General features: G+C 44.1%; 1 protein-coding gene across 3 annotated transcripts in view; it reads right to left on the bottom strand.

Annotated features, from left to right (window-relative positions):
* Positions 1-24,578, bottom strand: part of ASB13 (ankyrin repeat and SOCS box containing 13) — a 48,606-nt gene extending 24,028 nt beyond the window's left edge. For all 3 annotated transcript variants that reach the window (XM_077472125.1, XM_077472124.1, XM_077472126.1), the window contains exons 1-3: positions 24,433-24,578; positions 18,854-19,041; positions 723-873 (exon numbers count right to left, since the gene is read on the bottom strand). In XM_077472125.1, the coding sequence (XP_077328251.1) occupies positions 723-873; positions 18,854-19,041; positions 24,433-24,499 (406 nt within the window). In that variant the 5' untranslated portion in view covers positions 24,500-24,578. The remainder of the gene's footprint in view (positions 1-722; positions 874-18,853; positions 19,042-24,432) is intronic.
* Positions 24,579-27,840: the final 3,262 nt, after the last annotated feature.

The following is a 27,840-nucleotide window of genomic DNA, read 5'->3' as shown; positions in this document are numbered from 1 at the left end:
AAAAAAAAAGGACAAAAATTTCATATGGGTACAGTGTTGCATGACTGAGTAATTGTCATTCAAAATGTGAGAGCACCAAAAGCTGAAAATTGGTCTGGTTATTAAGGGGGTTTAAGTGCCCAGTGGTCAAGTGGTTAGGGGCCATTCTTTGCATTTATGCGCGTTCAGATACATTCATATTTAAAAAAAATTAAAAAAGTTTAGCATGCTGCATTATTTTGAACGTATATGAAAGGAATGCAATGGTGTAAAGTTGGCTGATTGCAATACATTTATTTTTTTGCAGATGGGTTTGTACTGCGTTTCAAAATGCATTTGATTGTATCAAGCCCTCAATCAGCAAGTTAAAACACGAAACAATGACCGAAGCTAAAGTTCTCTGTCTATCACATTTATTTGAAGCAAAACACTTTTTAATATGGCTTAGTGTTTAAATGCAAAGCTGGTTCATGGGTTTTACTAGACGACTTTTCTTTCACATTGTCTGGATTAAGCAGTATGTCATTTTTCTGAGCGTGTTTCCTGCCACAGCTACTAAAATTACAGGAGCCTGGTCTAAAGAAAGAAAACACCCTCATCACCTGCACCCCATCAGAAATCAGACACTGCCACAAAACGACCTCGAATATGAGCTTGGCTAGAGTGTTTTTATTAAGGGGTAGCAGAAAAGACACAGAGGAATCACTTTTGTTGCAGACAGGGACCAGCTGCAGCACACTCACCACTCATACATGCTTCGTGAAGGGGCGATGCTGTAAAAAGTGGAGGATTCACTTTAGCACCATGTTCCAAGAGCAACTTTATACATTCCAAACTGCCTGCGGCAGAGGCATCGCATAGGGGTGTACTGCCATCAATATTCCTGGCATCAACCTAGAGGAGACAGAAAGTATATTATTAGTAACAGATTTGCGTAACCACTTCCATACTGGGCCTATTCTGGCACTCCTCTCCTACATGTAAAAATATTTTTTTTGCTAGAAAATTACTCAGAAGTCCCAAACATTATATTTTTTTTCCGCAGACACCCTAGGGCAGTGATGGCGAACCTTGGCACCCCAGATGTTTTGGAACTACATTTCCCATGATGCTCCTGCACTTTGCAGTGTAGTGGAGCATCATGGGAAATGTAGTTCCAAAACATCTGGGGTGCCAAGGTTCGCCATCACTGCCCTAGGGAATCTCGCATGGTATTTACGCAACAAGTTTTCAAGTGCGTTTTAAAAAAAAAAAAAAAAACACCACAATTTTATGGATTTAAAAAAATAACAATATGGTAAAGTTAACCCAATTTTTTTGTATAATGTGAAAAAGTATGCTACGCCAATTAAATAGATACCCATGACATGTCACGCTTTAAAATTGCACACACTCATGGAATGACGCAAACTTAAAAATCTCTATAGGCGACAATTTTTATTTTACTTAATTTTTTTTACTTTTACACTTTTTTTTTTTTTATCACTTTTATTCCTATTACCAGGAATGTAAACATCCCTTGTGATAGGAATTGTTTGTAACAGGTCCTCTTTATGGAGAGATGAGGGGTCAATAAGACCCCACATCTCTCCTCCAGGCTGGAAAGCACGAGATCGGAAAATAAATTCCACAAACTCATGCTTACCAGCCGCAATGGCAGCTTTGTTTATATCTGCGGCCCAGACGTGACGTCATAACCTTGTGCCCTGGCCTCTGATGGTCATAGAGATGACTGGTGACCATCTGTCCACTGGAAATCTCTATGGTTGTCATCCAGCAGCAGGCAATTCTTCCTCCGGGTCCCCGATGGCACGGGAGAGCCTGGAGAAGCATGGGATGGCGAATATCCCATCATCTGAATGATGCCTATAGCTGTAGGCATCATTCAGCTATTCCCAATGAAATCATATGACGTCCTTGGGCTGGAAGTGGTTAAAGAGGAGCTCCAGTCTCCTATATAAAAATTAAAAGTCAGCAGCTACAAAAAAACTGTACAGTGCATCCAGAAATTATTCACAGCGCTACACTTTCTCCACACTTTGTTATGTTACAGCCTTATTCATTATTCATGATTAAACTCCTTATTTTCCTCAAAAGAAGTTTGAAATCTTTGCAAATGTATTAAAAATAGAAAACAAAAATAATCACATGTACATAAGTATTCAAAGCCTTTGCCATTACACTCAAAATTGAGCTCAGGTGCATCCTGTTTCCACTGATCATCCTTGACCCCACCTGTGGTAAATTCAGAGGATTGGACATGATTAGGAAAGGCACACACCTGTCTATATAAGGTTCCACAGTTAACAGTGCATGTCAGAGCACAAACCAAGCCATGAAATCCAAGGAATTGTCTGTAGACCTCCGAGACAGAATCTCAAGGCACAGATCTGGGGAAGGGTACAGAAAAATGTTTGCAGCATTGAATTTCCCAATGAGCGCAGTGACCTCCATCATCCGTAAATGGAAGACCTTTGGAAACACCAGGACTCTTCCTAGAGCGGCTCATCCACCTAACTGAGCGATCAGGGGAGAAGTGCTTTAGTCAGAGAGGTGACCAAGAACCCGATAGTCACTCTGACAGAGCTTCAGTGTTTCTCTGTGGAGAGAAGAGAACCTTCCAGAAGAACAACCATCTCTGCAACACTCCACCAATCAGGCGTGTATGGTACCCTGTTTCCCCTAAAATAAGACCTAGCGTGATTGTCGATGTTGGCTACAATATAAGCGCTACCCCCCAAATAAGCCCTATGTTTCCCCAAAAATAAGCCCTACCCTGAAAATAAAACCTACAAGGACTTTAACTAGGGCTTATTTGGGGGGTAAGGCTTATATTGCAGCCATCACCGACAATCACGCTAGGTCTTATTTTAGGGGAAACAGAGTAGTGTGGCCAGACAGAAGCCATTCCTCAGTAAAAAGCACAAGAAGCCCACCTGGAGTTTGCCAAAAGGCACCTGAAGGGCTCTCAGACCATGAGAAACAAAATTTTCTGTTCTGATGAAACACAGATTGAACTCTTTGGCCTGAATGGCAAGCGTCATGTCTGGAGGAAACCAGGCACTGCTCATCCCCTGGCCAATACCACCATTACATTGAAGCATGGCGGTGGCAACATCATGATGTGGGGATTTTTTTAAGTGGAAGGAACAGGGAGAATAGTCAGGATCGAGGGGAAAGATGAATGCAGCAATGTACAGAGACATCCTTGATTAAAAGCTGTTCCAAAGCACGCTGGACCTCAGACTGGGTCGAATGTTCATCTTAAAAATCTCCATCTGCGACATTTAAAAAATTCTACAGGTTATGTTAAAGTGGAGGTTTAGGGCTAGAATTATTGCTCTCGCTATAATGATCATTGTCATATTTGTTCACGTATGCGATCGCTTCTGCGCGCAAGCTCGGCAGGACAGGGCGCATTTAAAAATGTTCTTTTTTTTTTTTTTTTACTTTCTATTTTTTTTTTTTTTTACACCGTTCTGGTGTCACTTGTATTCCTATTACAAGAATGTAAACATCCCTTGTAATAGAAAAAAGGCACGACAGGACCTCTTAAATATGAGATCTGGGCTCAAAAAGACCTCACATCTCATATTTACACTAAAATGTTTTTGACATCGCTTCCACCCTGAAATGGTATGGAGCCAGGTGGGGGCCAACTTCCCTTCACTCAGCTCCATACCTACCAAAGAACAGGACCGATCGCCTCCACCCCTGCCGGCAGCTCCAGTAAGCGATGGTGGGCAACGCCGCCAATAAAAGTGATCTCGTGGCGAATCCACCGCAGAGAACACTTTTATCTGAAAGCGGATTGCCCACTGAAGAAAAGGATACTGGGGTTATGGCAGCTAGCTACTGCCATAACAACAATATTCCTCTTCAAAGTACCACCGTATAACGACAGCGGGTGGTCCGGAAGAGGTTAAGAGCTGTAATTCCTAAATCCATCCACCGATTTGGATGTAGATACAGTACCCTCAAATTAAACCTGAGAGTGTGCGCCTTCATCCCATTCTCATTATATAACTATAGCTTGAATATGTTTTGGTAAATACTTGAAAAAAACTAAAATTGTGCCTGTGTCCAAATATGTATGGACCTAAATACACGTGATACTGCGAGGAGGGCCGCCCTGTAGCAGTAAATCTGCTATAGGCAGGTCCGGAACTGGTTAAAGTTGAATTCCAGGTATGGCTATATTGTACATAGTTGTATTGCTCCAGCTTGGACCAATGTAACTATGTATATACCATATCTGGCTGATGCTCCTGGAAGCTGGAAATCACTGAAGTGGACATTGCTTCTCCAGTGATGCTTCCAGGTCCTGTGCTTAGCAGTTGGTCTAATGCATTGTGAACTCAGGAGGTTAGCTGCTTGGCATGGGCACTAGTCAGAGAATGCTCTGCATTTTATGAATGAATGCAAAATGTTCTCCAACAGAATGAGGTGGGGAGCGTGTAATCATTGCCCCATTTCCTTGCCACATCCGATTAAAGAAGGCTTTTGCATTCATTCAGAAAATGCATTCTCTGAATGGCAACCTCCTGCGTTTAGTAAGCAGAAGTGCAGCCGGTGGGTTGGGACCCAGGAGCAAGTGGAGATCATTAGTGTAATGCCGTCTGCCCCAATGATTTCCAGCTTCTTGGGGCATTAGCCAGGTATGGTGTATGCATAGTTACATTGGTTTAAGCTGGACTCATGTAACTATGTATATTATAGTCAGGCCTGCAATAATTTTTTGAAACTAAGTGGTAAAAAAATCTTTAAATTTCAGAATTAGTTATTCTTAGGGCCCATTTACACCATAATGCACCACACAAGGCATTGTGCATTGGAGCAAGCTGTCGCATCAAGTTAGGCAGCCCATTCAAAGTAAATCTGTTGTAACACATGAAAAAAAAGTACCAGTTACTTACCGGTAACTGTCTTTCTGGGAAATCTTCCAGGACGGCACACCTGAGAGATGAGAGGCTCCTCCCTACAGGAAACACAATCAATCGACAGCTGTTTTAAGTCCCCACCCTTCCCCTTGATCCTCAGTTTGTAGAGAAGTAACTCCTGAACCAGGTTCACAAGGGAAATCATTCCTCATAGGTACTCACCTTCTAGTGTTCTAGAATTTTCCCTCCTCCAACGGGCGGGAAGTAGGCCTGCCGTCCTGGAAGATTTCTCAGAAATACAGTTACCGGTAAGTAACTGGTACTTTTCTCAAGTCATCTTCCAGGACGGCACACCTGAGAGGATAAACAAGTACCTCAGGCCTACCTTAGGGTGGGGCCACTGCAAAACCCTCTTGGCGAACCTTGGCTCTGCAGTGAGCTTTACCTCCACTCCATACGCTCATATGCTTGATGAAGGCATCTTAGCTGGATCATGCGGCTGATCTGCAGGTCTGCTCCACAGATGTTCCTGCCTTTTCCGCTTCAGATGCAGTATCTAGGTGAAATGGGCTCTTAAAAATGGAATCAGAAAACATGTTAAACTTGTAGGTTAGCAATGTTGCCTATCTCACACATCTAACAACCATGGCCTATTATGCCTGTAGGTGCTACTTAGAACCACTAAAAAGATAAATAAGAGACCTGTGTAAGACAAGGACACTACATTAATCAATAAGAGGGCCTGTCTTAACACTATCCTGTTGAGGGAAATAAAACTGCTTCCTTTTTATCTTTATGTCAGCAAAAGACTAAAGGGAAGCCTACTTAAGGGAAATAGATTAACAGAAGCTTGAACCCTGGGTTTAAGGCACGCCCAATCTATGTCCTTACGCCTGAGAGCCTTCTTCAGGAGATTAAAGTCCCTAGCAGGAGTAGACTACCCATATTGCTATGTCTAGTTTTGCTAAAAGGGCAAAATGAAGGCCATGCACTGAGCCAAAACCTATTCGATCAGGTATACATCTTTATACTTCATCCTCAGGCCCTAATACTCCTCTGAACAGAACTCTCCAAGTTCTTACTAAACAGGGCGATTCATTATCCCCTTCCTCCAGTGTCCCATAACCCTACAGGGCTTCAACCCTAGGAAATGGTTCTGGCATCCCTGAATGCAAGTGGTCAAGGTTTTCTGACATGTGGCAGCTGCAGCCCGAACTCCTGGCCCCTCCATGGAAAAGAAGGCTGAAATACAAAAAGGTGATACATGCATTATTAATATCACAAATAAAATGATCATAGATTGTGGGCACGGCACAATAGATTTAGACAGAAAGGACACAAGCATAGACAACAATGTTGTGTGCCTGAGTGTGACTAGCTAAACCAATATATCAAATATGGGAAGAGACCCAAATCTGAACCTCAACGTAGATAAACAGTCCTCATAGTCTGGTTTTCTGATGTGCTGCCAAGACGTAAAAACATTAAGACTCAAGCAAACCCTAAATGCTGCGTATTTCTTTAGTGCAGCTAGCTAGGTCATAACTGATATATAAATACGGAAAGGACAGGAACCCCCTTTACTGTTGTGCTTTACCTATGTACAGCAAAACAAGGCTATAAAGACAGAAAGACCCAAACTTCTATGTTGTGTATTTCTGACAAACCACCACAGTTATAAGATTAATATGAACACCAACTCCCATGTTGTGCATTTTTGCTATGCCACAGGGAAAAATATGGAACACAAGACAATCCTTTCTGTCATGCACTTCTGTAGTGTAGTTCAGATAGAACCAACACTGAGAAAGGACACAAGCAACCTGCAGCATTGTGTTTTTCTGAAACAGAAAGCACCAACGAGCTTCAATCTTGAGTATTTCTGCTGTGCAACAACATAAAAGCAGACACTGAGGAAAAAGACAGACAGCCTTTACAGCTGCAATCTTTCTGGTCTGCTGCAAAATAAAACAATAACGTCATGATGAGTATTCCTGCTGTGTAGCAAAACCTCAATCATAAGGGACAGATAAGTTTAGGGTTCCCACACCCGTGCGACCCAACCTGCGACTTGGGACTGCAAGACGCATGAGAAGTCATATACTATGGCTTCCAATGGGTACCATTTGTTTCTGTGCGACACCAGCAGTCCCCGATTCCTGGATCCACAGACCTCAAGATTACACAGGTCGCAGGGAAAAAAAAACAAATAGCAATTTTCAGGTCGAACAAGTAAGGGGTCCCCAATGATGTGACTCCCTGGAGGATTGCAGCCAACAAACCCCTGCTGTGTATCCCTAAGATGCAGAAAGGTAGATCCATGAGAAACACTGCTTAGCCTGATATACAAACGATAAGGCAGTAAATATAGGACATACAGGACACAAACATTCAATCTTTGTGTATGTCTGATGTGTAGTAATATGCCAATACTGAGCAGAGAGGCCACCATCCTCAATGTGTCTCAGCTGAGCAGCAAAAACAAAATCAGAAAAAGACAAGCAACCTTCACTGCTGTGTCCTTTCTGATATGCAGCCAATAAGGCAGTATATGCAAGACATAAAAGGACAGACAACCTTCAATCTTGTATATGTCTGATGTGCAACAATATAACAATTCTGAATATAGATAGCACATCCATATTGAAGCGATTTGGCCTTGCGACTCAACATGTCAAATCGCATGGCTAAAATCAGCACAACACCACTTTGTGGTGCTACATGGATTACCAAAGGCAGTACATGTACTACACCTGGCAGGGGTTCAATTTGTATTTCTACTATGTAGCCCAACAAATTCGAACCATCAATTTTCACTGCTGCCTTTCTGATAAGGCAGTAATACAGGACACAAAACCTCACAGACCTTAATGCTGTATAAATCTGATGTGCAACAATAAAACACTATGAATAGAGATAGCACATCCATATTGAAATGATTTGTCATGCGACTCAACATGTCAAATCGCATGTTTAAACTCGGCAGCCATTGCTGTTAATAGCACTGTCTGAATCAGCACAACGCCACTCAAATCAGGACCATCAGACTTCACTGCTGCCTTTCTGATAAGTAACCAACAAGGCAGTAAAACAGGACACAAAGCCCCACAGACAGACCTCAATCTTGTGTATGTCTGATGTGCAGCAATATAACCATTATGAGCAGAGATGTCACCAGACTCAATGATGTGCATTTCTGCTGTGCAACACAAAACCAGAATGTACAGACCACCTTCACTGTTGTATTTTTCTGATCTGTAGCCAAACAAAGCAGTACCTTTAGTATATAAAGGACAGAAAACAAGCTTCAGTGCAGTGCATTTCTGATGTACAGCAATATAGCCCTTATAAGCAGAGATGTCACAAATCTCAATGTGTATTTCTGCTGTGCCACAAAAACATCCCAGCAAGCACAAACCTTCACTACTGAGGTCTACTGGTGTGCAGCCAATGAGGAGTCATGGTCTATCCCTTTATGAAATAACAGGCAATTTATTTCATAGGCATAGCCTGGGCTGTAGATACTAAACCTTCACCACCAGAGAAGGAACAGATCCTAAAATGGTTGGACACCCTACTATTAGTAGTAGTTGTTGTCCTACCTTACCTCCATAGACTGAGCAAACGCTAGCCAGCACATATCCAGGTGGTGCTGATTAGCAACTAAAGTCTCAATGAGCCCAGCCCTAGAGACCAATTTAAGACCTCTCTAGAAGAGGTGGTTACCAGTTTAGCCTGGGAGGTAAATAGCTATTTGCAGGCTTCAAACAATCAATTATGTAGCTCTTGCATAGGTTTGCACAGAAAATCCTCAATTAAAAGGATGTAGGGAGCGATCTATGGTGAATCGCCTTTAGATCTGCCACTAAGTGGATTGTAGCCCAAACCAATAAAAAAAGTTTCTTCTTACCTCCTACACTATAATATAAACACAGTGTAAAGGTGGAGTGGGAGGTTGGAGCTTATGAAAGTTAACTATAGCAGGCAACCCCCAAAAGGAGGATCTGTGACAAGGGAACCCCTACTGTGCCACACAGTAGCTTGGTCTCTGCCCATCCTTGAATGTTAGGTCAGCTTTTAAACATTGTGAAGCAACTTCAGATTCCTAGCAGCTGGGCTAATAGGGCCGGTAACCTAGTGCACCTGCTGACCAGGGGAGCTTCTGAATCCACCAACCACTGCCAAATTAATAACCTGTTCAGTGGTATACCTGGCCTGTAAGTAACTTTGTATCTACCAGGTCCCCTCTGTACGCTATATTCATCCCTACTAAATGTACCACAACTGGGCATGTAGGGAGAGGCTGGCAACCTACTGCTGCGATAACCACAGTGTCTCTGCTGTAAGAGGGAGCTGTGGCTGGTGGTTTTAGCAGTGGCGTCTGCGCTATTTGTATCCCGACCCCAAGTTCTGCACTGCACCAGTCAGTATATACACGGGGAAGGGGGAGCAATGGCCTACCTACCTCTTTCTCATCTGAGGTGGTTTAGGCACACTCGTTCCTCTGCACCACCTGTCCACCATACAGCTTCTCTGATGTAAGAGGGGCTGCAGCTGTTTTTAGCAGACGCTTAAGGGCTATTTGAATCCAGACCCCAGGTGAGATCTCAAATGCCCAGAAACCCTCTGGCTGGAATTGGGGATTTTGCAGCTAATTTCCCACGGCAAAAGGAAAGTAAAGTACTCACCGTTGTCGTCTTCCTCTTTTTGCCACAGCCAGCGGGCTTGCTTTTCCATCCTTATGGTCCACACGCAAGGAGGATAGCCGCCAAAGTGCTCCCCCCCCCAACTGCTGTCCCCATAGGGAGGTGCTAGGTTAGGCTGTGTCCTGCACTGTACCAGTCAGTCAGTCTATATACATGGGGGGGGGGGCAATGCCTTCCATTCCTCATTCCCATCTTCATATCTGAGGTGGTTAAGGCAGACATCCACCGTAGTAAACTGGTGCCTCCTCGCTCTAGAGAAAGGAGGATGTGGGCGCCTGCTCCTACTGACCCTCAGCCTTCCCTCCTGGGTAAGAACGCCGCTGCCATTTTCCCGAAGTTTGAAAATGACGCGGGTGCTTGTTGCCACGCCCTCTCCGGCAGCCCACGCGAGCTACCGGGGACCCAGGAGTCGGGGACAAGATCCCCCTGGAAAGAACCGATGGCCAGCACCCCCGTCTGAACAGCCACCTGTACAGGTAAGGAGGGGGAGACAGGATAATGGCCCCTGAAGTTCTGGGTACACCACTGTACCCAGGGTCCTTCAGCTCTCAGGGGGGCTCTTCCAATTTCTGCTGCCCGCCCTGAGGAAAAGATAGGGGAACCCCCCAGGAAGGACAAGAATATCCTACCAGACCCAGAGGCTTCCCAGGCTTGTGGTCCGGCTCCCAGGGGGAGACCACCAGCCCCAGGCTTCGGGTCATTTGGAAAAAAACAAACAGTTTCGCTGTGTAGGGAGAAACATAATCAAAAACTGAGGATCAAGGGGAAGGGTGGGGACTTAAAACAGCTGTCGATTGATTGTGTTTCCTGTAGGGAGGAGCCTCTCATCTCTCAGGTGTGCCGTCCTGGAAGATGACTTGAGAAAAGTTAATTTTTTGGCAACACACTACAGAGGACCCCAATCGTTGAGTGATGACAGTGGTGCAAATACGCTGTTTACTATTCTTATGTAAATCACAAAGTGCAGCACTAAGAATTAATAAAAAGTCACAATGTTTGACACGGATTCTTCCCAGCACTTTCCTTTATGTGGACCTACACCTATTGGACTGTTTTTATTGAGATGTCATATTTTCTCAAACATTGGGACTTTTTATTACTGTATTTATTGGTGTATAACACTCACTTTTTCACCATGAATTATCGGGTGCAAATAGCGTGTGCGTGTTATACGCCAATACTTCAATTTTAGCTACCACGGAGGGAGGCAGGATGAGCGCCATCAGATTACATACAGTGCGAATCTCCTGTTTACTTGGCGGCCTCTGTAATAGAAAGTCCCATCTCCTGGGCCACCATTGGACCACTGTTCTGTCTGTATGTATTCTGTCAGGGATCGTGCCACACCTCTCCCTGCCCCCTCTAGACTGCAGATGGGAATCGATCAGGCTGCACTGATGGCAATGGTGAGGCTGCTGCACTGATGGCAATGGTGAGGCTGCTGCATTGATGGCAATGGTGAGGCTGCTGCATTGATGTGGACTGATGAGGTTGCATTGATGGTACTTGTGAGGCTGCAGGTGGGCATTGATCAGGCTGCACTGATGGCAATGGTGAGGCCGCAGATGGGCACTGACCATTATTTTGCTTCAAAGTTCCTTTTTACATTTTTTTTTAGCTTTTTTCCTGAAACTTCCCTCTTAAAATGAATGTGCGTGTTATACGCCGATAAATACAGTAATTCTAAGGGCTGCACTTTGTGATTTGTTATTTTGTCTTTTTGCCAGGATATTTGTGTCGACAGCTGTGTTGCTATTATTAACGCTATCATTCATTAGCGTGGATATTTTTGTTTTTTATTTCTACTATTCTTATGTGTCAGAACTTTATCGAAATGTCACAAAGTCTTCTATTGGCCACAGTGCAGTGTGTTTTGGTGGATTGTGTCACATCACACTGCATGCTGTACGTTTCAGCACACAACACCACAGCACAGTGGTGTGAACTGGCCTGATATTAAAACAAGGCTTGTCTTGCATTGCAATTTCACTGAGCAAGGGTGCCCAGCACAGCAGTCTCAATATACCTGGTGTGTAGGGGCCCTAAAAGATCCAGAGAAAATCCCATGGGTGGCATATGGGATCAAATATGCACATCAGCTATCCAAAGACAGAATCTTCAGAAGGTTTATAGGACAGAATATAAGATACCCAACACATTCTTTTTCAGGTACCTAAAACTGCGTCATGCAGTAAATGCACATTATGGTAGAGGGGAAGTGGTGCTTACCACGTCGGGTCTCGAAAAGCTCACTAGGACCACTCTAACCTAATTTCTAAATACTATTTTACCCTATTGAGGTCCTCCTCCAATAGGATGGACAGGGTGCCTGCACAGTGGAAGGAGGACATCCCGTCCATCACGAAGGAGTCTTGGACTGAGGCCTTGGATACAATGCGGCCATTGATGATTTCAGCCAGGAACAAACTATTGCAATTTAAGTACCTACACAGAATATATTACACGCCACAGCGGTTACATAAAATAGGAAAGCTGGAATCGCCGGAATGCTATAGATGTAAGGGAACAGTAGGAGACTTTTTTCATATGGTCTGGCCATGTCTTATGATAGTTAAATTTTGGAAGGCAATCCTTAATTATTTAGAAGTTGCCTTGGCTCTTCCCAATATTAACTCCATGGCCAGATGCCTGTTGGGCGATCTGGAGGAGGAAAGAACATCCACATTTCAGAAAATACTACTAAAGCCCCATACACACGATTAGAAATTCGGCCAGCAAAAGACCGATGAGAGCTTTTGGTTGGGAAATGCGACCGTGTATATGCTTCATTGGACTTTTGCTGGCCGAATTCCTGGCAGCAAAAGACTGAGAGCATGTTCTCCATTTTTCGGTTGGAAAAAGTTCCGATCGGAAATTCCGACACGGAAAATTCCTGTGCATGCTTGGAAACAATTCGAAGCATTGAACCTAATTTTCTCGGTTTGTCGTAGTGTTGTATGTCACCACGTTCTTGGCAGTCGAAAGTTCAGCGAACTTTTGTGTGACTGTGTGCAAGCTAAGCTTGAGCGGAATTCTGTCGGAAAAAACATCCAAGATTTTTCCAGTGGAAATTCCGCTTGTGTGTACGGGGCATAATAATACTCTTCTGTCATGCTAAGAAAGCAGTGTCTGTCAGATGGAAGGACCCGGTCCTTCCATCTCTACAAAACTGGATAGACCTTGTTAACAAAGCACTCCCAATGTATAAACTGACTTATGTGGCCAGAGGCAGCTCCAAGAAATTAGATAAAGTATGGGTAGGATGGCTTAAGTATACCTCAGGAGATGGAATGATATAATAATGGAAGGGAGAGGGTGGCAGGTCAGAGACGACTGCAAACACACTTTAGAAAAGAACTTAGACATCAATAAAGATGAGATTGTTAGGAAAAAAACACCTCTTGAAATATAAAAATTTGTGATGGTTTCATTTCATTGATCAGACATAACAAACACGAACGATAAACATACATGAAATGCATATACAGTATCTTACAAAAGTGAGTACACCCCTCACATTTTTGTAAATATATTTTTTTTTAACCAAAACAAAGTTTATTGAGTATATAATCAAGAATGACATCATACATATGCACAAACACTAGTGCAACAAGCACCAACATGTGTGTAGGTAAATAAAATATACATCCTATGTCTGACATACAAAACCTAAATACGCCATCTGCCGCACATAATGTCATCATATGCAGGTGTGTTTCAAGAACAAATGCCCCAGGAGTCTGGGGCACAGGCAGTGCCTGAAGGGGGAGGCCGGGCTCCACCACAGTGTGGTACCTGCGCCTCAGCTTGAGCAGCTATGTGAGCTCCCCAACCACCTATCCCATACTTTACGGAACTTCTCTGGGCACCCACGGTTGGCATAGATAACTTTTTTATATGGTAAAATACTGTTCACAGCCCTCTTCCACTGCTGGACCGTAGGGGAAGTAGGCCTAAGCCACAACAGGGCTATCTGCATCCGAGCAGCGAAGAGGACCTCCTGTAAAAATGTCCTAAAGTGTTTGTCCTCCTCAGGAAGAGGAAGAAGACCAAGGATAAACTGCCGTGGGCATAATGTGAGGGGGGAGCCCATGTGGTCATGAAGGAACTTAACGACTTGTGCCCAGTATCTCTGAACATGCGGGCAGGACCAAATGAGGTGGTAAAAGGAACTGTTGGCATCTCCACATCTAGGGCACGTGGGGTTAAAGTCTAACTTAAATTTGGACAGGCGACCCAGGGTAAGATATGTACGGTGGAGCATATAGAGATGCGTCAGCCTATCCGACATCTTAGGAGATACCACCATAGACACAGTTAGTATGTTACTCCATTGGTCATCCTGCATGCTCCCAATATCAGCTTCCCATCGTGCCTTCAACTGGTAAGCTCTAGCTGTGGCCTGAGGGATAATAAGGAGCTTATAGAAACAAGAAATCAATTTCCTCGAGTCATCTCCAAACACCAGGTCCGCTAAGGCCGTGGAGTCCAGTGGTGGAGAGGAGCACCCAAATTGAGTCTGAGCTGCGTGACGGACTTGCAGGTAACGGAACAGCATATGATTGGGAAGGTCATATTCCTCCTTAAGCGCCTGAAACGTTTTCATGCCCTGAGCTCCGTATATCTGGGACAAATATACTATCCCTCTACATATCCATAGCTTATAATCCGGCACCTTCAGCAGCTCGGGTAGAGAAGGGTTCTCCCACAAAGGGGTGTGAGCGTGCAGGATAGGAGCTGCAGTCAATTTCTGCGCCCCATTCCAAATTCTATGGTGTAGAAGCATGGGTTGTCCAGCCTCCGAGCGCGAGAGCCCCCTGTGACTACAAAACAAGATCTGGAAGGGGTGCGCAACCACATCCGTGATTGCTGTGCACACCAGAGTGGAGTACTTTTGTAAATATTTTATTATATCTTTTCATGTGACCACACTGAAGAAATTACACTTTGCTACAATGTAAAGTAGTGAGTGTACAGCTTGTATAATACTGTAGATTTGCTGTCCCCTCGAAATAACTCAACACACAACCATTAATGTCTAAACTGCTGGAAACAAAAGCGAGTACACCCCTAAGTGAAAATGTCCAAATTGGGCCCAAAGTGTCAAATTTTGTGTGACCACCATTATTTTCCAGCACTGCCTTAACCCTCTTGGGCATGGAGTTCACCAGAGCTTCACAGGTTGCCACTGGAATCCTCTTCCACTCTTCCATGACGACATCACAGAGCTGGTGGATGTTAGAGACTTTGCACTCCCCCACCTTCCGTTTGAGGATGCCCCACAGGTGCCTAATAGGGTTTAGGTCTGGAGACATGCTTGGCCAGTCCATAACCTTTACCTTCAGCTTCTTTAGCAAGGCAATGGTTATCTTGGAGGTGTGTTTGGGGTTGTTATTATGTTGGAATACTGCCCTGTGGCCGCCTCCGAAGGAAGGGGATCATGCTCTGCTTCAGTATGTCACAGTACATGTTGGCATTCATGGTTCCCTCAATGAACTTTAGCTCCTCAGCGCCGGCAGCACTCATTCAGCCCCAGACTCACCACCATGCTTGACTGTAGGCAAGACACACTTGTCTTTGTACTCCTCACCTGGTTGCTGCCACACACACTTGACACCATCTGAACCAAATAAGTTTATGTTGGTCTCATCAGACCACAGGACATGGTTCCAGTAATCTATGTCCTTAGTCTGCTTGTCTTCAGCAAACTGTTTGCAGGCTTTCTTGTGCATCACCTTTAGAAGAGGCTTCCTTCTGGGACATCAGCCATACAGACCAATTTGATGCAGTGTGTGGCATATGGTCTGAGCACTGACAGGCTGACCCTCCCACCCCTTCAACCTCTGCAGCAATGCTGGCAGCACTCATACGTCTATTTCCCAAAGACAACCTCAGGATATGATGCTGAGCACGTGCACTCAACAGCTTTGGTTGACCATGGAGAGGCCTGTTCTGAGTGGAACCTGTCCTGTTAAACTGTTGCATGGTCTTGGCCATCATGCTGCAGCTCAGTTTCAGGGTCTTGGCAATCTTCTTATAGCCTAGACCATCTTTATGTAGAGCAACAATTCTTTTTTTCAGATGCTCAGAGAGTTCTTTAACATAAGGGGCCATGTTGAACTTCCAGTGACCAGTATGAGGGAGTGAGAGCGATAATGCCAAATTTAACACACCTGCTCCCCATTCACACTTGAGACCTTGTAACACTAATGAGTCACATGAAACCGGCGAGGGAAAATGGCTAATGTGCATATTTTGACTTAAGGGTGTACTCACTTTTGTTGCCAGCGGTTTAGACATTAATGGCTGTGTGTTGAGTTATTTTGAGGGGACAGCAAATTTACACTGTTATACAAGCTGTACACTCACTACTTTATAATGTAGCAAAGTGTAATTTCTTCAGTGTTGTCACATGAAAAGATATAATAAAATATTTACAAAAATGTGAGGGGTGTATTCACTTTTGCGAGATTCTGTATGATATTCAGATTCTGATATGCAGTTTGAAAGTTAAGCTTATAACATTTATGTACTTATAATGGAGAAATGGGGATGTATATTATCTGGGAAAATCTAAATAGAATTTAAACTTTAAAGAAAAAAAAAAGAAAATCCTATAAACATATATAATGGACATCTATACACATTACATACACTAAAAATAAACTTCACAATTTTTAAAATGCACATTAAATTATTATTATTATGAAATCATAACTATACTAATACCAGGGCTTAAAAAGTCCTGAGCTACTAGCCAGGCCTCAAGGGTTACTCGCCACAAGTTGCCACACCCAACCCCTACCCTGCCCTGCCCCTAAACACAGCCTCATAAATTTTCTCATGAAATGACACTTAAATGTTTTATGCAGAATTAAGTTATATATAAAAAAAAATATATATTAACAACAACTTTATCAGTGTCCATCAATGCAGCCTGCCTGTATCCATCAATGCCGCTTCACCTGTGCCCAACAATGCAGCCTACCTGTGTCCATCAATGTTGCTTCACCTGCGCCCAACAATGCAGCCTACCTATCTTCATCAATGCTGCTTTAACTGTATCCATCAATGCAGCTTTACCTGTGTCAATCAATGCAGCCTCACCTGTGCTCAACAATGTAGCCTACCTGTGTCCATCACTGCAGCTTACCTGTGTCCATCAATGCTGCTTCACTTATGCACAAAATGCAGCCTACCTGTGTCCATCAATGCCGCTTCACCTCTGCCCAACAAAGCAGTCTACCTGTGTCCATCAATGCAGCCTCACCTGTGCCCAACAATGCTACTTCACCTGTGTCCATAAATGCAGCCTACCTGTGTCCATCAGTACAGCCTACCTGTGCAGGGGAAGAGAGGAGAGGAAGAAGATTGCTTTTATGGATCATCAGAGCATCACATACAGCCCCGTCTCCTGGCCCAGCGACTTTGATATACTTCCTGTGATTGGACGGGTGTTCTGTCTATCAAAGTACCTGGGAAAGGAAGCCGGGGCATGGCCGTCTTAATGAGCGGGCACACCTGGGCACTGCCCGGGGGCCCCTGCACTTTCCCCAAAGCTGCTGCTCTTTGAGCCCACGCTGCCCGGAAATTGGGGCCCCTTGATGATACAGAGAGTGATGGATAAACAGAGAAGGCAGGCTGGCAGCGGTGCGCTGTGCTGTGCAGAATACCTATTATTTTACAGCCAGAAGGGAGGGGCGGGCCAGAGTGCCAGTGATGCTCTGACCCTACCCCATGCAGCTTGAATGCTCGGGACTCGGAGGCCACAGGGTAGGAGCTGGAGTGGGAGCTGCTGAGTTGACAACACTGAGAGCCCACCTGCCGAAGTGGCATTGTGGATGGTGTCATGGTGAGCCCAGCTGTCCAGCACTATTTGCACTGAAGGGCTTGGAATGCCAGGAGGGATGCTCCCTCCTCCACCCCTCCTTCTGCCTGCATGATTTTATTGGTATAGGCGAGTCCTTGCCATGGTTCTGGAGGTGGGCACATAGCCAAAAGTTCATATGCACAGTATCTTCACTGGAAACAGGAGTACTACATGGATAGTATAATGGTGCTGGGGCATATCAAGGGTGTATGGGGGAAAACAATGCTGAGGGGGGGGGATCTGGAGTGTATAGGGGGTAGCAATGCTTGGGGTATCTTGGGTGGCTATAGTGCTAGAGGTATCAGGGATGTAAAGAGGCAACAGTGTAGGAGGTATCAGGGATGTAGTGGGGTCACAATACAAGGGGTATCTTATGGTACATGGTAACAGCGCTGGGGGGAATATCTAGGGTGCAGAGAAGGATCAGAGTGCTGGGTGGATATCTGGGGTATAGTGGGTTCAGAGTGCTTGGGGGGATATCTGGGATGTAGAAGGGTCACGGTGCTGGGGGGATATCTGTGATGTAGAGGGGTCAGAGTGCTGGGGATATATCTGGGGTATAGAGGGGTCAGAGTGCTGGGGGTGATATCAGGGGTGTAGAGGGGTCAGAGTTCTGGGGGCATATCTGGGGTGTAGAGGGATAAGAGTGCTGGGGGGATATCTGGGGTGTAGAGGGGTCAGGGTGCTAGGGGTATATCTTGGGTGTAGAATGGTCAGAGTGCTGGGGAGGTATTTGAGGATGAGAATTTAGGAGGTGTGCAGGTAGTAACAGGATAACAATTGTAGGGGGGAACTGTGTGTGTGTGTATATGTGTGTGTGTGTGTGTGTGGGGGTTGGGCGGAGTTAGGAGCGCCAGATGTCACAACTGTCCTAAGCATCATTCTAGCAGATATATTATATGCACAGGACGGCTTTGTTACTTTATGTATGTAGTATTTTCCCACTGTTTCTTTGCTGTACAGAAAGATTGTTCATGTAGTTAAAACTGAGCTCCTCCCCTTGTCTGCCTCCTACCTACTTGATGTCTGTTTACCTGCGCTGTCTCCATTGTAGGGGCCCCAGATAATTTCTCTGCCCAGGGGCCCATGATACTATTAAGACGGCCCTGGGCGGGGGTGTAAGTGACAGCGAGTGCGGGGAACACACAGCGATTGAAATAAAAGCTGTTACAGCAATGTTTCTCTCTCTAATGATCCGGCCACCTGCTCTCTTCTCTCTTCCTCTGGGCGATCACTGGGAGAAGAGCTCCCATTCAACCCCACCTGCCGGCGGTGCTCACCCTCCCCCACTCCCTGGCAGCCCATGCTCACCAGCCATCATTTTCCACTCGCAGAATGTGAGTAGGCGAGTGGAAAGTTTGAGGGTTGCTAATACAATAGTTATATTTTGTGTTGATGAAGCATACTGGATTTCTTACCTGTGCTCCAGCAGTAAGCAGCAAATTGACACACTGAAGGTGGCCATTAAGACAAGCTTCATGGAGAGGAGTGATGGAGTCCACAGTAACCAAGTTCACACAAACACCGCTGTCAATCAATTGCTTCAGCTGGGGTACCTGGCCATTTCTGGAAGCATCATGAACTGGTGTCCTGTCTGCCCAATTACCTGAATGAGGAATCCATAATAATAGCAATAAAACAAAATGACAAAAACACACCAGAAACTTCAGCTAAATCATTTCCATCTGGTTTGTAAAAAACCCTTTCACACGTGAGCATTTTTTTCAGTTCAAAGCTTGACACTCAACAAGCAAAATCCCATTCATTTCAATGGCCCCTGTTCACATTTGAGTGCTTTGTCACCTGTAGCAAAACACCTGTCACTCAAAAAAGTACATGAGCTACTTTTCTGGCAGATTTGAGAGCGTTTTTGGCCCCATAGGCCTCAATGGAAAATGCCTGAACAGTGACAAATAAGAGTTTTTTTGTTTTTTTTCTGGCATTTTCAGCTCAAACAGCAGCTCCCCTCCCCTTTTCCAGCATCACTCCACACCTTACACAGGTTTCTATTGGCTACAGCAATATCGGCTAAGTGAAAAATGTCTGAAAAAACGCTTATATTTGCAAATGTGCTAAAAAAAATTAATAAATAAAATGCTCAAAAATGACTGAAAAAAAAAAAACTTGAAAAAAACTTCTGAAAACGCCAGCTCAAGTGTGAATGTAGCTGGAGAAGGAAAAAAAAATAGACACTAAAATAAGAGGTCGTTTTTTTATTTATTTATTTATTTATTTTTAATTACCCTGATTATCCCACCCAGACATTCAAGGTAGATGGAGGAATCACTCCCCCTGAGCTATTGCGTTCCCAGAGCGGGGAGACCTTCCCACTATCAGAATACTGCGATCATGTAAAAATTTTCCAACAGGCCAGTTGTACAGACATCAACCTCTGCACAGCCAGCCCATACATGGATAGAAAGCTCCTACTAAACAGGATGGATTTCAATTCATGTATGGCAGGCTTAACGTGATTTTCAAGGCAATTTTATTTTTTATTTTTAAACAACAAATGTGTCATAGTTACCTGCTCTGCCCAGAGCAGACCTGATTCTCTTCTACTCAGGTCCCATGCTGGCACTCCTGGCCCCTCCCTACTGTCAAGTTCCCCCAGAACAAGCAGCTTGCCATGAGGACACCCAAACAGGCACACTCCTGAGCCGCTGCTCTGTGTGTCCGCTCAGACACAATTCCACCCCTTCTCTCTTCTCATTGGCTATCTCAGCCTATGAGCAGGGAGTGTCCCCAGAGAGCCAATGCTCTTGTGCACATTAGTGGATCATGGGGGGGCTCAGGTAAGTATTAGGGGGACTGGGGGGCTGCTTCACACAAAATGCATGAAGTTAAAAAAATTGTCAGCCTTTAGAACACAGGTGTCAAACTAGTGGCCCCTGCAGCTGTTGTGGAACTACAAGTTCCATGAGGAATTGCAGGGAGGAACGTTACAAGCATGACTCCCAAAGGCAGAGGCATGATGGGACTTGTAGCTTCGCAACAGCTGGAGGGCCGCCAGTTTGAGACACCTGATTTTGAACAACTTCAGCGTTCAGAGTCTGCTCAGATCAGCAGGGGATCTGTGAACACTGTATGTCTCTCCTGGAATTAATAGCTTGCCTGCTCGCAGTCTTGTTAAATGCCTTCAGTTCTGCTTTGATTGCAAAGGGTGCCTAGGTATGATCTGCTTATTCCTAGACTTGTAGGTTCTGCTTGATTTAAAGCGCAAGTAAACCCATCGATTTAACAGTTTTTCAAAAAACAGTTACATTCCCGGTATGCTGGGATTGCTAACTGTCACATTGGATGTGCTCTCAACCAAACTGTCAAACTATCCAATGGCTGGTGTCTATCCAATAACTAATCACATGTTTAGCACCATGGCAGTTGAAGATTAAACAGAGGCCAAGATAGCAGCTTGCTTGGCTGAAAACAATGAGGGTTTTCTTCTACTTGAAAGTATAATGAAAGGAAATCTTTTTTTTAGTTTTGGGGAACGTTTGCACTTGAATGGAAGGGGTCTGCTGTGCCGGGGGAGAGGTTTATGGGAAGGCTGGAGGAGTATTTAAACTAGGATTGAGGGGGGAGGGTGAACTAGAATTACATCAGGCAGATAGGTCAGTTAGGGCTCAGATATTAATGGAGGGTGGAAAGGGGATAGATGGGGGGAGGGTTATGGCAGGTGACAAGAAAGTTCCCATGTTGCAAACAGCCATTGGAAACTATAGTGCCATTTGTACTAAAAACGATATGGGAAACACCAGAGCAAAATGTAATATGCATTAAAGTTTGTTCACCAATGCCAGAAGTCTGCCAAGCAAAATAGGTGAGATGGAAGCTCCCGTGCATCAGGAGAGCTATGATGTAATCGGTATTGCTGAAACTTGTCTTCAATCCTCACATGACTGGGCCGTTTAATATTCCTGGCTATGCACTCTTTCGGAGAGACAGGATAAAAAGGAAAGGAGGCTGGGTCTGTCTATATGAGAAGTGATCTCAAAGCGAGTGTGAAAGAGGACCTGGTTGATGGAGAGTGTGATGAGTCTGAAGCATTATGGGTGGAACTGCATATAGATCTGCGTAGTTCAAAGTTAATCATTGCAGTTTGTTATAGACCACCCAATGTTAACGAGGAGGTGGAGACTCAGCTCCTTGCACTGATGGAAAGGGCTGTAAGGGCTGGGACGGTGATAATATTGGGGGATTTTAACTACCCAGAAATTGACTGGAGTAATGGCACTGCTGGGACAGTTAAAGGGCAAACATGTATAAACCTATTACAGGACAATTGTATGGTCCCGTTTAGTGAGGCCCCAAATAGGAATGAAGCTCTGTTGGGACCTGGTAATCTCAAACCATGCCGAGCTTATTACCAATGTTCAGATAAAGGAACACCTGGATAGCAGGGATCATAACATGATTTCCTTTGATGTTCGCTGTAAGCAAGAAATGCATATGGGAAAGATAAAAACACTTAACTTCAAGAGAGCAAAAATTCCAAGGATGAGGACAGCTCTCCAGGATTTAGACTGTTATACTACTGTTGGAATATTGGCATTGATGCACACAGAACAGAAATAGGAAATCTTCAAAAAGACTGTTTGGGACCTCACTGCAAAGTATATTCCCATGGGCAATAAGTTTAAAAGGCTAAAAATAAAACCGATGTGGCTCACGGTCAAAGTTAAAAAAAACTATAAACAATAAGAAAAGAGGTTTTAAAAAATATAAAAATGAAGGAACACTAGTGTCCTTTAAAAGTTACAAAGAATATAACAGAATATGTAAAAAGGAAATCAAGGATGCAAAAATTCAAAACGAACGACAGATTGCAAAAGATAGTAGGACAAACCTTAAAAAATTCTTCAAATATATTAATAGTAAAAAGGTCAAGTCTGAGCATGTAGGCCCTTTACAAAATAATCTAGAGTGGGTGACTGGGGACAAAGAGAAGGCTAATTTATTAAATACTTGGATTTTGCAAAAGCGTTCGATGCAGTTCCCCACACACGGCTCATGTGTAAGGTAAAGTCTACAGGCTTGGAAATATCAGTTTGTAAATGGATAGAAAACTGGCTAAAAGACAGAATTCAGAGAGTAGTGGTTAATGATTCTTACTCTGAATGGTCTAAGGTTATCAGTGGTGTACCCCAAGGTTCAGTGCTGAGACCCTTTACTTTTTAATATCTTTATAAATGATATTGGGTCTGGGATTAAAAGTACAATTTCCGTCTTTGCAGATGACACCAAGCTATGCAGTGGAATAACGTCCTTACAGGATGTCTCCAATTTACAAGCCGACCTCAATGCTCTGTCTAATTGGGCAACTATGTGGCAGATGAAGTTACAGAAGTTACTGGGGGAATCCGTACTGGAGAAGGATCTGGCGGTTTTGGTAGATCATAAGCTCAGTAATAGCATGCAATGCCAAGCTGCGGTTTCCAAAGCAAGCAAAGTCATTTATTGTATTAAGAGAGGTATGGACTCCAGAGAGAGAGAGATATAATTTTTCCCCTGTACAAATCATTAGTAAGACCTCATCTGGAATATGCAGTTCAGTTTTGGGCACCAGTTCTCAAAAAGGATATTGGGGAACTGGAGAAAGTGCAGAGAAGGGCAACCAAACTGATAAGAGGCATGGAGGAGCTCAGTTATGAGGAAAGAATTATTATTATACAGGATTTATATAGCCCCAGTTTAAGCAGCAACATGAGGGCCGACAGTACACAAATCAATACAGGAGGGATCAGAGATCCCTGCTCGTTAGACCTTACAATCAATGATTGATATATTTTCTGCTCAAGCAATAATTGATCTATAGTCAACAGATTTGTTCGATATGCCACAAGATGGGATCAGCTTAGATGTGTTTGAATGAGTTGGAACCTGCCTGGAGGAAGCTTCCAAAGCCAACAGCCAATCATAATCAGGGGAGGCACGCCACACCCCACAGCTGCATGTGTGCAAGGGGTGTGTATACACTGTAAACATGCCGCTGAAGGCGGGGAATGCCTCTGCTGACTCTGATTGGCTGTCAGGGATGACAGCTTCCTAGCTAGATGACTCATGCCAGTGTTCTGTCAAATGTCCGCCTATCGAATAGTGTCCGCTGTGTACTGTGCAGGCGCAGCGCTTGCGCAGTACGGAGCACAAGGAGATTCAGAAAATCTCCGAAGATGAACGGCGCCTGCGCCGTGAGTCCAGGTGCAAGCCCCACCATCCAAGTGGACATAGGGCTGCACATAGTTAGAGGGCCCGTCGCTGCTCGCTTCGCTCGTCACGCTTTAGCACGGCCTCGCTTGGCTCTTTTATATTCTAACTCTATGTCCACTCGGATGGTGGGGCTTGAACCTGGACTCAAGGCGCAGGCTCCGTTCATCTTCGGCTATTTTCGGAATCTGCTTGTCATGGGTACTGCGCATGCACAGTACATAGCGGACACTATCCAACGGGGGACAGTATTTGACTGGACACCGGTACTGACTTTGACACCTGAGCCCATGCAACGTATGATGGTAGCTGTGTTTCTACCATGTCATTTCCATATTTATAAATCAGTGCTGGCAATCAATGCAAAACAATCAATAATTGTATACCCTGGTTGAACGACTCAATTTGATCAAATCTAATCTAAATCGATCGGAATGGAAGTTATGGTTCTTTGATTGTTTGCAGAGTCGATCGTTTTGATGATCAGATAAAATAAAAGCATGTGTGCCCACCATTACTCATCCAAAAAAAATAAAAGTTTTGCTGTTCGCTTTCACATAAAGATTGCCAGTGTCCCTGTAAATAAAACATCACAAATAAAACAGTATTATATTAGGATGTGACAACACAAAACAGAGATACACATGGAGATAGATATCACAGTCTGTAGATCTCCCTATACGTGATCCATGACGTGTCAGATGGTCTGGTAAACATCCAGCATGCTCTTCTAGGAACATGATGGCCTCCAGGTCACACACGTCCAATCACCGTACAAGGAAGAAGCTCCTACCGATGTCTCCGATCAGAGGGCTCCTGAGAGCCGCCGGGGCGGTGAAGGGCGCTGCGCCGGTTTCCATGACAACATCGAATTACACGGATCTGTCTACCGCGGCCCCCTAATCTGCATCTGACGTCAATCGATGTGCAAAGGCTGCTGGACAATGTAGTTTAGTCTTCCGTGCAGCGTCACGTGACGTCTCACCCACGTGGTGTGTGTTGTTCACGGGGACAGGCTGTGCTGCATGCGAGCCGTGACCATCAATCATTACAGAGGGATAGTCCGGGCTTTACATCCGGCAGAAAACCTATACTGTATGTGTTTGCATGCGTTTAACCCCTTCATGCCTAAGTCATTTACTGACACTTGTTGTTTACAAGTTAAAATCAGTATATTTTGCTAGACAATGACTCAGAACCCCCAAAACATTTTATATATATATATATATATATATATATATATATATATATATATATATATATATATATATATATATATATATATATATATATATATATATATATATATATATATATATTTTTTTTTTGTTAACCAGAGACCCTGCAGAATAAAATAGCGGCCGTTGCAATGTTTTATGTCACACTGTATTTGCGCAGCAGTCTTTCAAATGCAATTTTCTTGGAAGAAATACACTTCCACCCAAAAACAAAACAGTAAAGTTAGCCCAATTATTATTTTTTTGTATAATGCGAAAAGATGATGTCACACCAAGTAGATAGAGCCCTAACCCTGCTTTAACCACTTAAGGACCAGAAGGTTTTACCCCCCTTCCTGACCAGGCCATTTTTTGCGATACGGCACTCCATTATTTTAACCGACAATTGCGCGGGCGTGCGACGCTGTACCCAAATAAAATTGATGTCCTTTTTTTTCCCCACAAATAGATCTTTCTTTTGGTGGTATTTGATCACCACTGCGGTTTCTATTTTTTGTCTTAATATAATATAAATACAAATAATATAAACAAAAAAAGACTGATAATTTTGAAAAAAAAAAACTATATTTTTTACTTTCTGCTATAAAACATATCCAAAAAAATATTTAAAAAAATGTATTCATCAGTTTAGGCCAATATGTAGTCTGCTACATATTTTTGGTAAAAAAATAAATAAATTGGAATAAGCGTATATTGATCGGCTTGTGCAAAAGTTATAGTGTCTGCAAAATAGGGGATTTATGGCATTTTTATTATTATTATTTTTTTTTACTAGTAATGGCAGTGATCGGCGATTTTTAGCAGGACTGCAACATTCTTTGATTGGACACCTTTGACACTTTTTTGGGACCAGTGACATTATTACAGTGATCAGAGATAAAAAAAAAAAAATCCACTGATTACTGTAAAAATGACACGGACAGGGAAGGGGTTAACACTAGGGGGTGATCAAAGGGTTAAGTGTGTCCTAGGGAGGTGTTTCTAACTGTGGGAGGAGTGGACTGACTGGGAGTACAGAGAGATCGCTGTTACTGATCACTAGGAACAGACGATCACAGTGTACTCCCCTGTTAGAACGGACATCTGAATTGTTTACATTGGCAGATCCTCGTTCTGCCTCTCTGAGGAGCAATTGCAGGTGGCCGCCAGACATAGCGGCCGCGGGACCTGCGCATGGGCTCTCCCACTGTGCAGTGGGCGTGGTTTTGGAATTGCTGCACATTTTCACTGGCAAGTTGTACACTTAAAGATTCTTTGCATTGTAATTTGAACCCATTCATTTTGAATAACGAAGATATCAGTTTCGTGTATCCGGAGCAGGAATATGAGTACTTGTGCAAGTATTCGGTATTAGCATTGGTGCAACCCTAGTAAATACAGTATATATCATATTTACCCTTTTGTTTCCATTTCTTCAGTTATTTCCTGTTTGTTGGCTAGGCAAATAATGTCATACATCCCAAGAGGGGAGGAGAGGATTTGTCACCTAAGCATACCCTCCTGCATGCATGTTTGAGGCAGGTGGATTCCAGGAAGTAAATGCTGCATGAATCATTTGCCCTTAGTCAAGATGGCCACAGTCAGAAACTCTAAAGTCTAGGGGGTGTTTTTCAAAATGATTTCTCAGCAAAATGAAGCATAGAGACGGGTGAATGGAGTTGCTTTTGATTATTAAGCTGAAGTAAATTGTGTTTTTGCTGTTATGATGCATTGACGATCCACTTTAGTGGGCTAGTGGGAGGAATATTGGCACGCATTAGGAGGTGGGCAATGGCATTGTTGCTCATCGAAGTTGGGTGGGAGAAAATACTGTCTCTCAGTGGAGGGTGGGGAGGAGATTGGTGTGGGGAGGGGAATGGTGGTGCCCCAGGTCCATCAGAAAAGGGATTTTGTTGAAATCCTGCAAAAGTCCCACAGGATCTAGGGTATGCAACAAAATAACTGTGTGATGTAAAGTAAAACCAGCATACAGAAACTACAGTGATAAATGTAGTCATATTTTAAAACAATGGACATTTTCAGAGATAAGAATTTATAGCCTTTACATTAGGGTGACCAGACATCCCCGGTTTCAGGGGACAGTCTCCGGATTGAGGACACTGTCCCCGGTTTTGTCCCCAGATTTGACTTCAACAGGAGCTGGGGCAATTTTCAAAGACAGTCAGTGCAGAATAAAAAAGAAAATCTGAATTACACACCCCCGCTCCTACTAGCTTAGAGGGTGTTTTTTTTCCATCATCTGTGTCCCTTTCTGATGATGATGTGCTGGTCAGAGGGGATGGACTATTTCTTCAGTTTCCGGCACATGCCCATTCAGCTCATATGTTCTTCTGCCTTGGCTCAAATCCCAGCCAGCCGCCTGCCTGCTTATCTCCTTGCCTTCCCTGGCAGAGTCATTTTCCTCCGCTCTCCACCCAGTAGTAGCCGAGGCCTGGAGAGTGAGATCTGAGAGGCTGTGAGGCCGGCGGGGACGGCAACGGGCAGAGAGAGGCAATGGAGTTCAACTGATGATGCCCAGCAGCAGGAATAGAGGGGAAGCAGATCCAATCGTGGGGCTGTCAGTGCCTTCAAGGCTTCAACACAGGTGTGCTTTGGGGGTGTCGGTGAATAGACTACATTGCACTTTGTCTGTCTCTCTGGCATAATGGATGGTATCAGAACTCACAGGCAGCAGGCACTTATTGGTCAGAAATTAACAAAATCAGCACCCAGCTGTCATGCTATGTGACACACTGTGACAGAGCCAACCAGAGCCATGATAGAGTGCCTGCTGCCTGTGAGTTATCATAATGATGATGATCTTAACCAGTTGCCGATCACGATAGCAGATTTACTGCTACAGGGTGGTCACACTGCACAGGATCACTTATATACGTGATCCTGCATTTCTAGGTGTCAGAGCCAATCAGCGGATTCGGCGGACTCGCCTAGTGGTCTGCCTATGTAAACAAGGCAGTTCGCCA

Source organism: Lithobates pipiens, unplaced genomic scaffold (assembly GCF_037356315.1).
Source record: "Lithobates pipiens isolate NorthernLeopardFrog02 unplaced genomic scaffold, aLitPip1_a1.2 Scaffold_8, whole genome shotgun sequence".
Taxonomy (NCBI): domain Eukaryota; kingdom Metazoa; phylum Chordata; class Amphibia; order Anura; family Ranidae; genus Lithobates; species Lithobates pipiens.
Note: the sequence above shows the minus strand (reverse complement) of the source record. Positions and strands in the feature narration are given on the sequence as shown.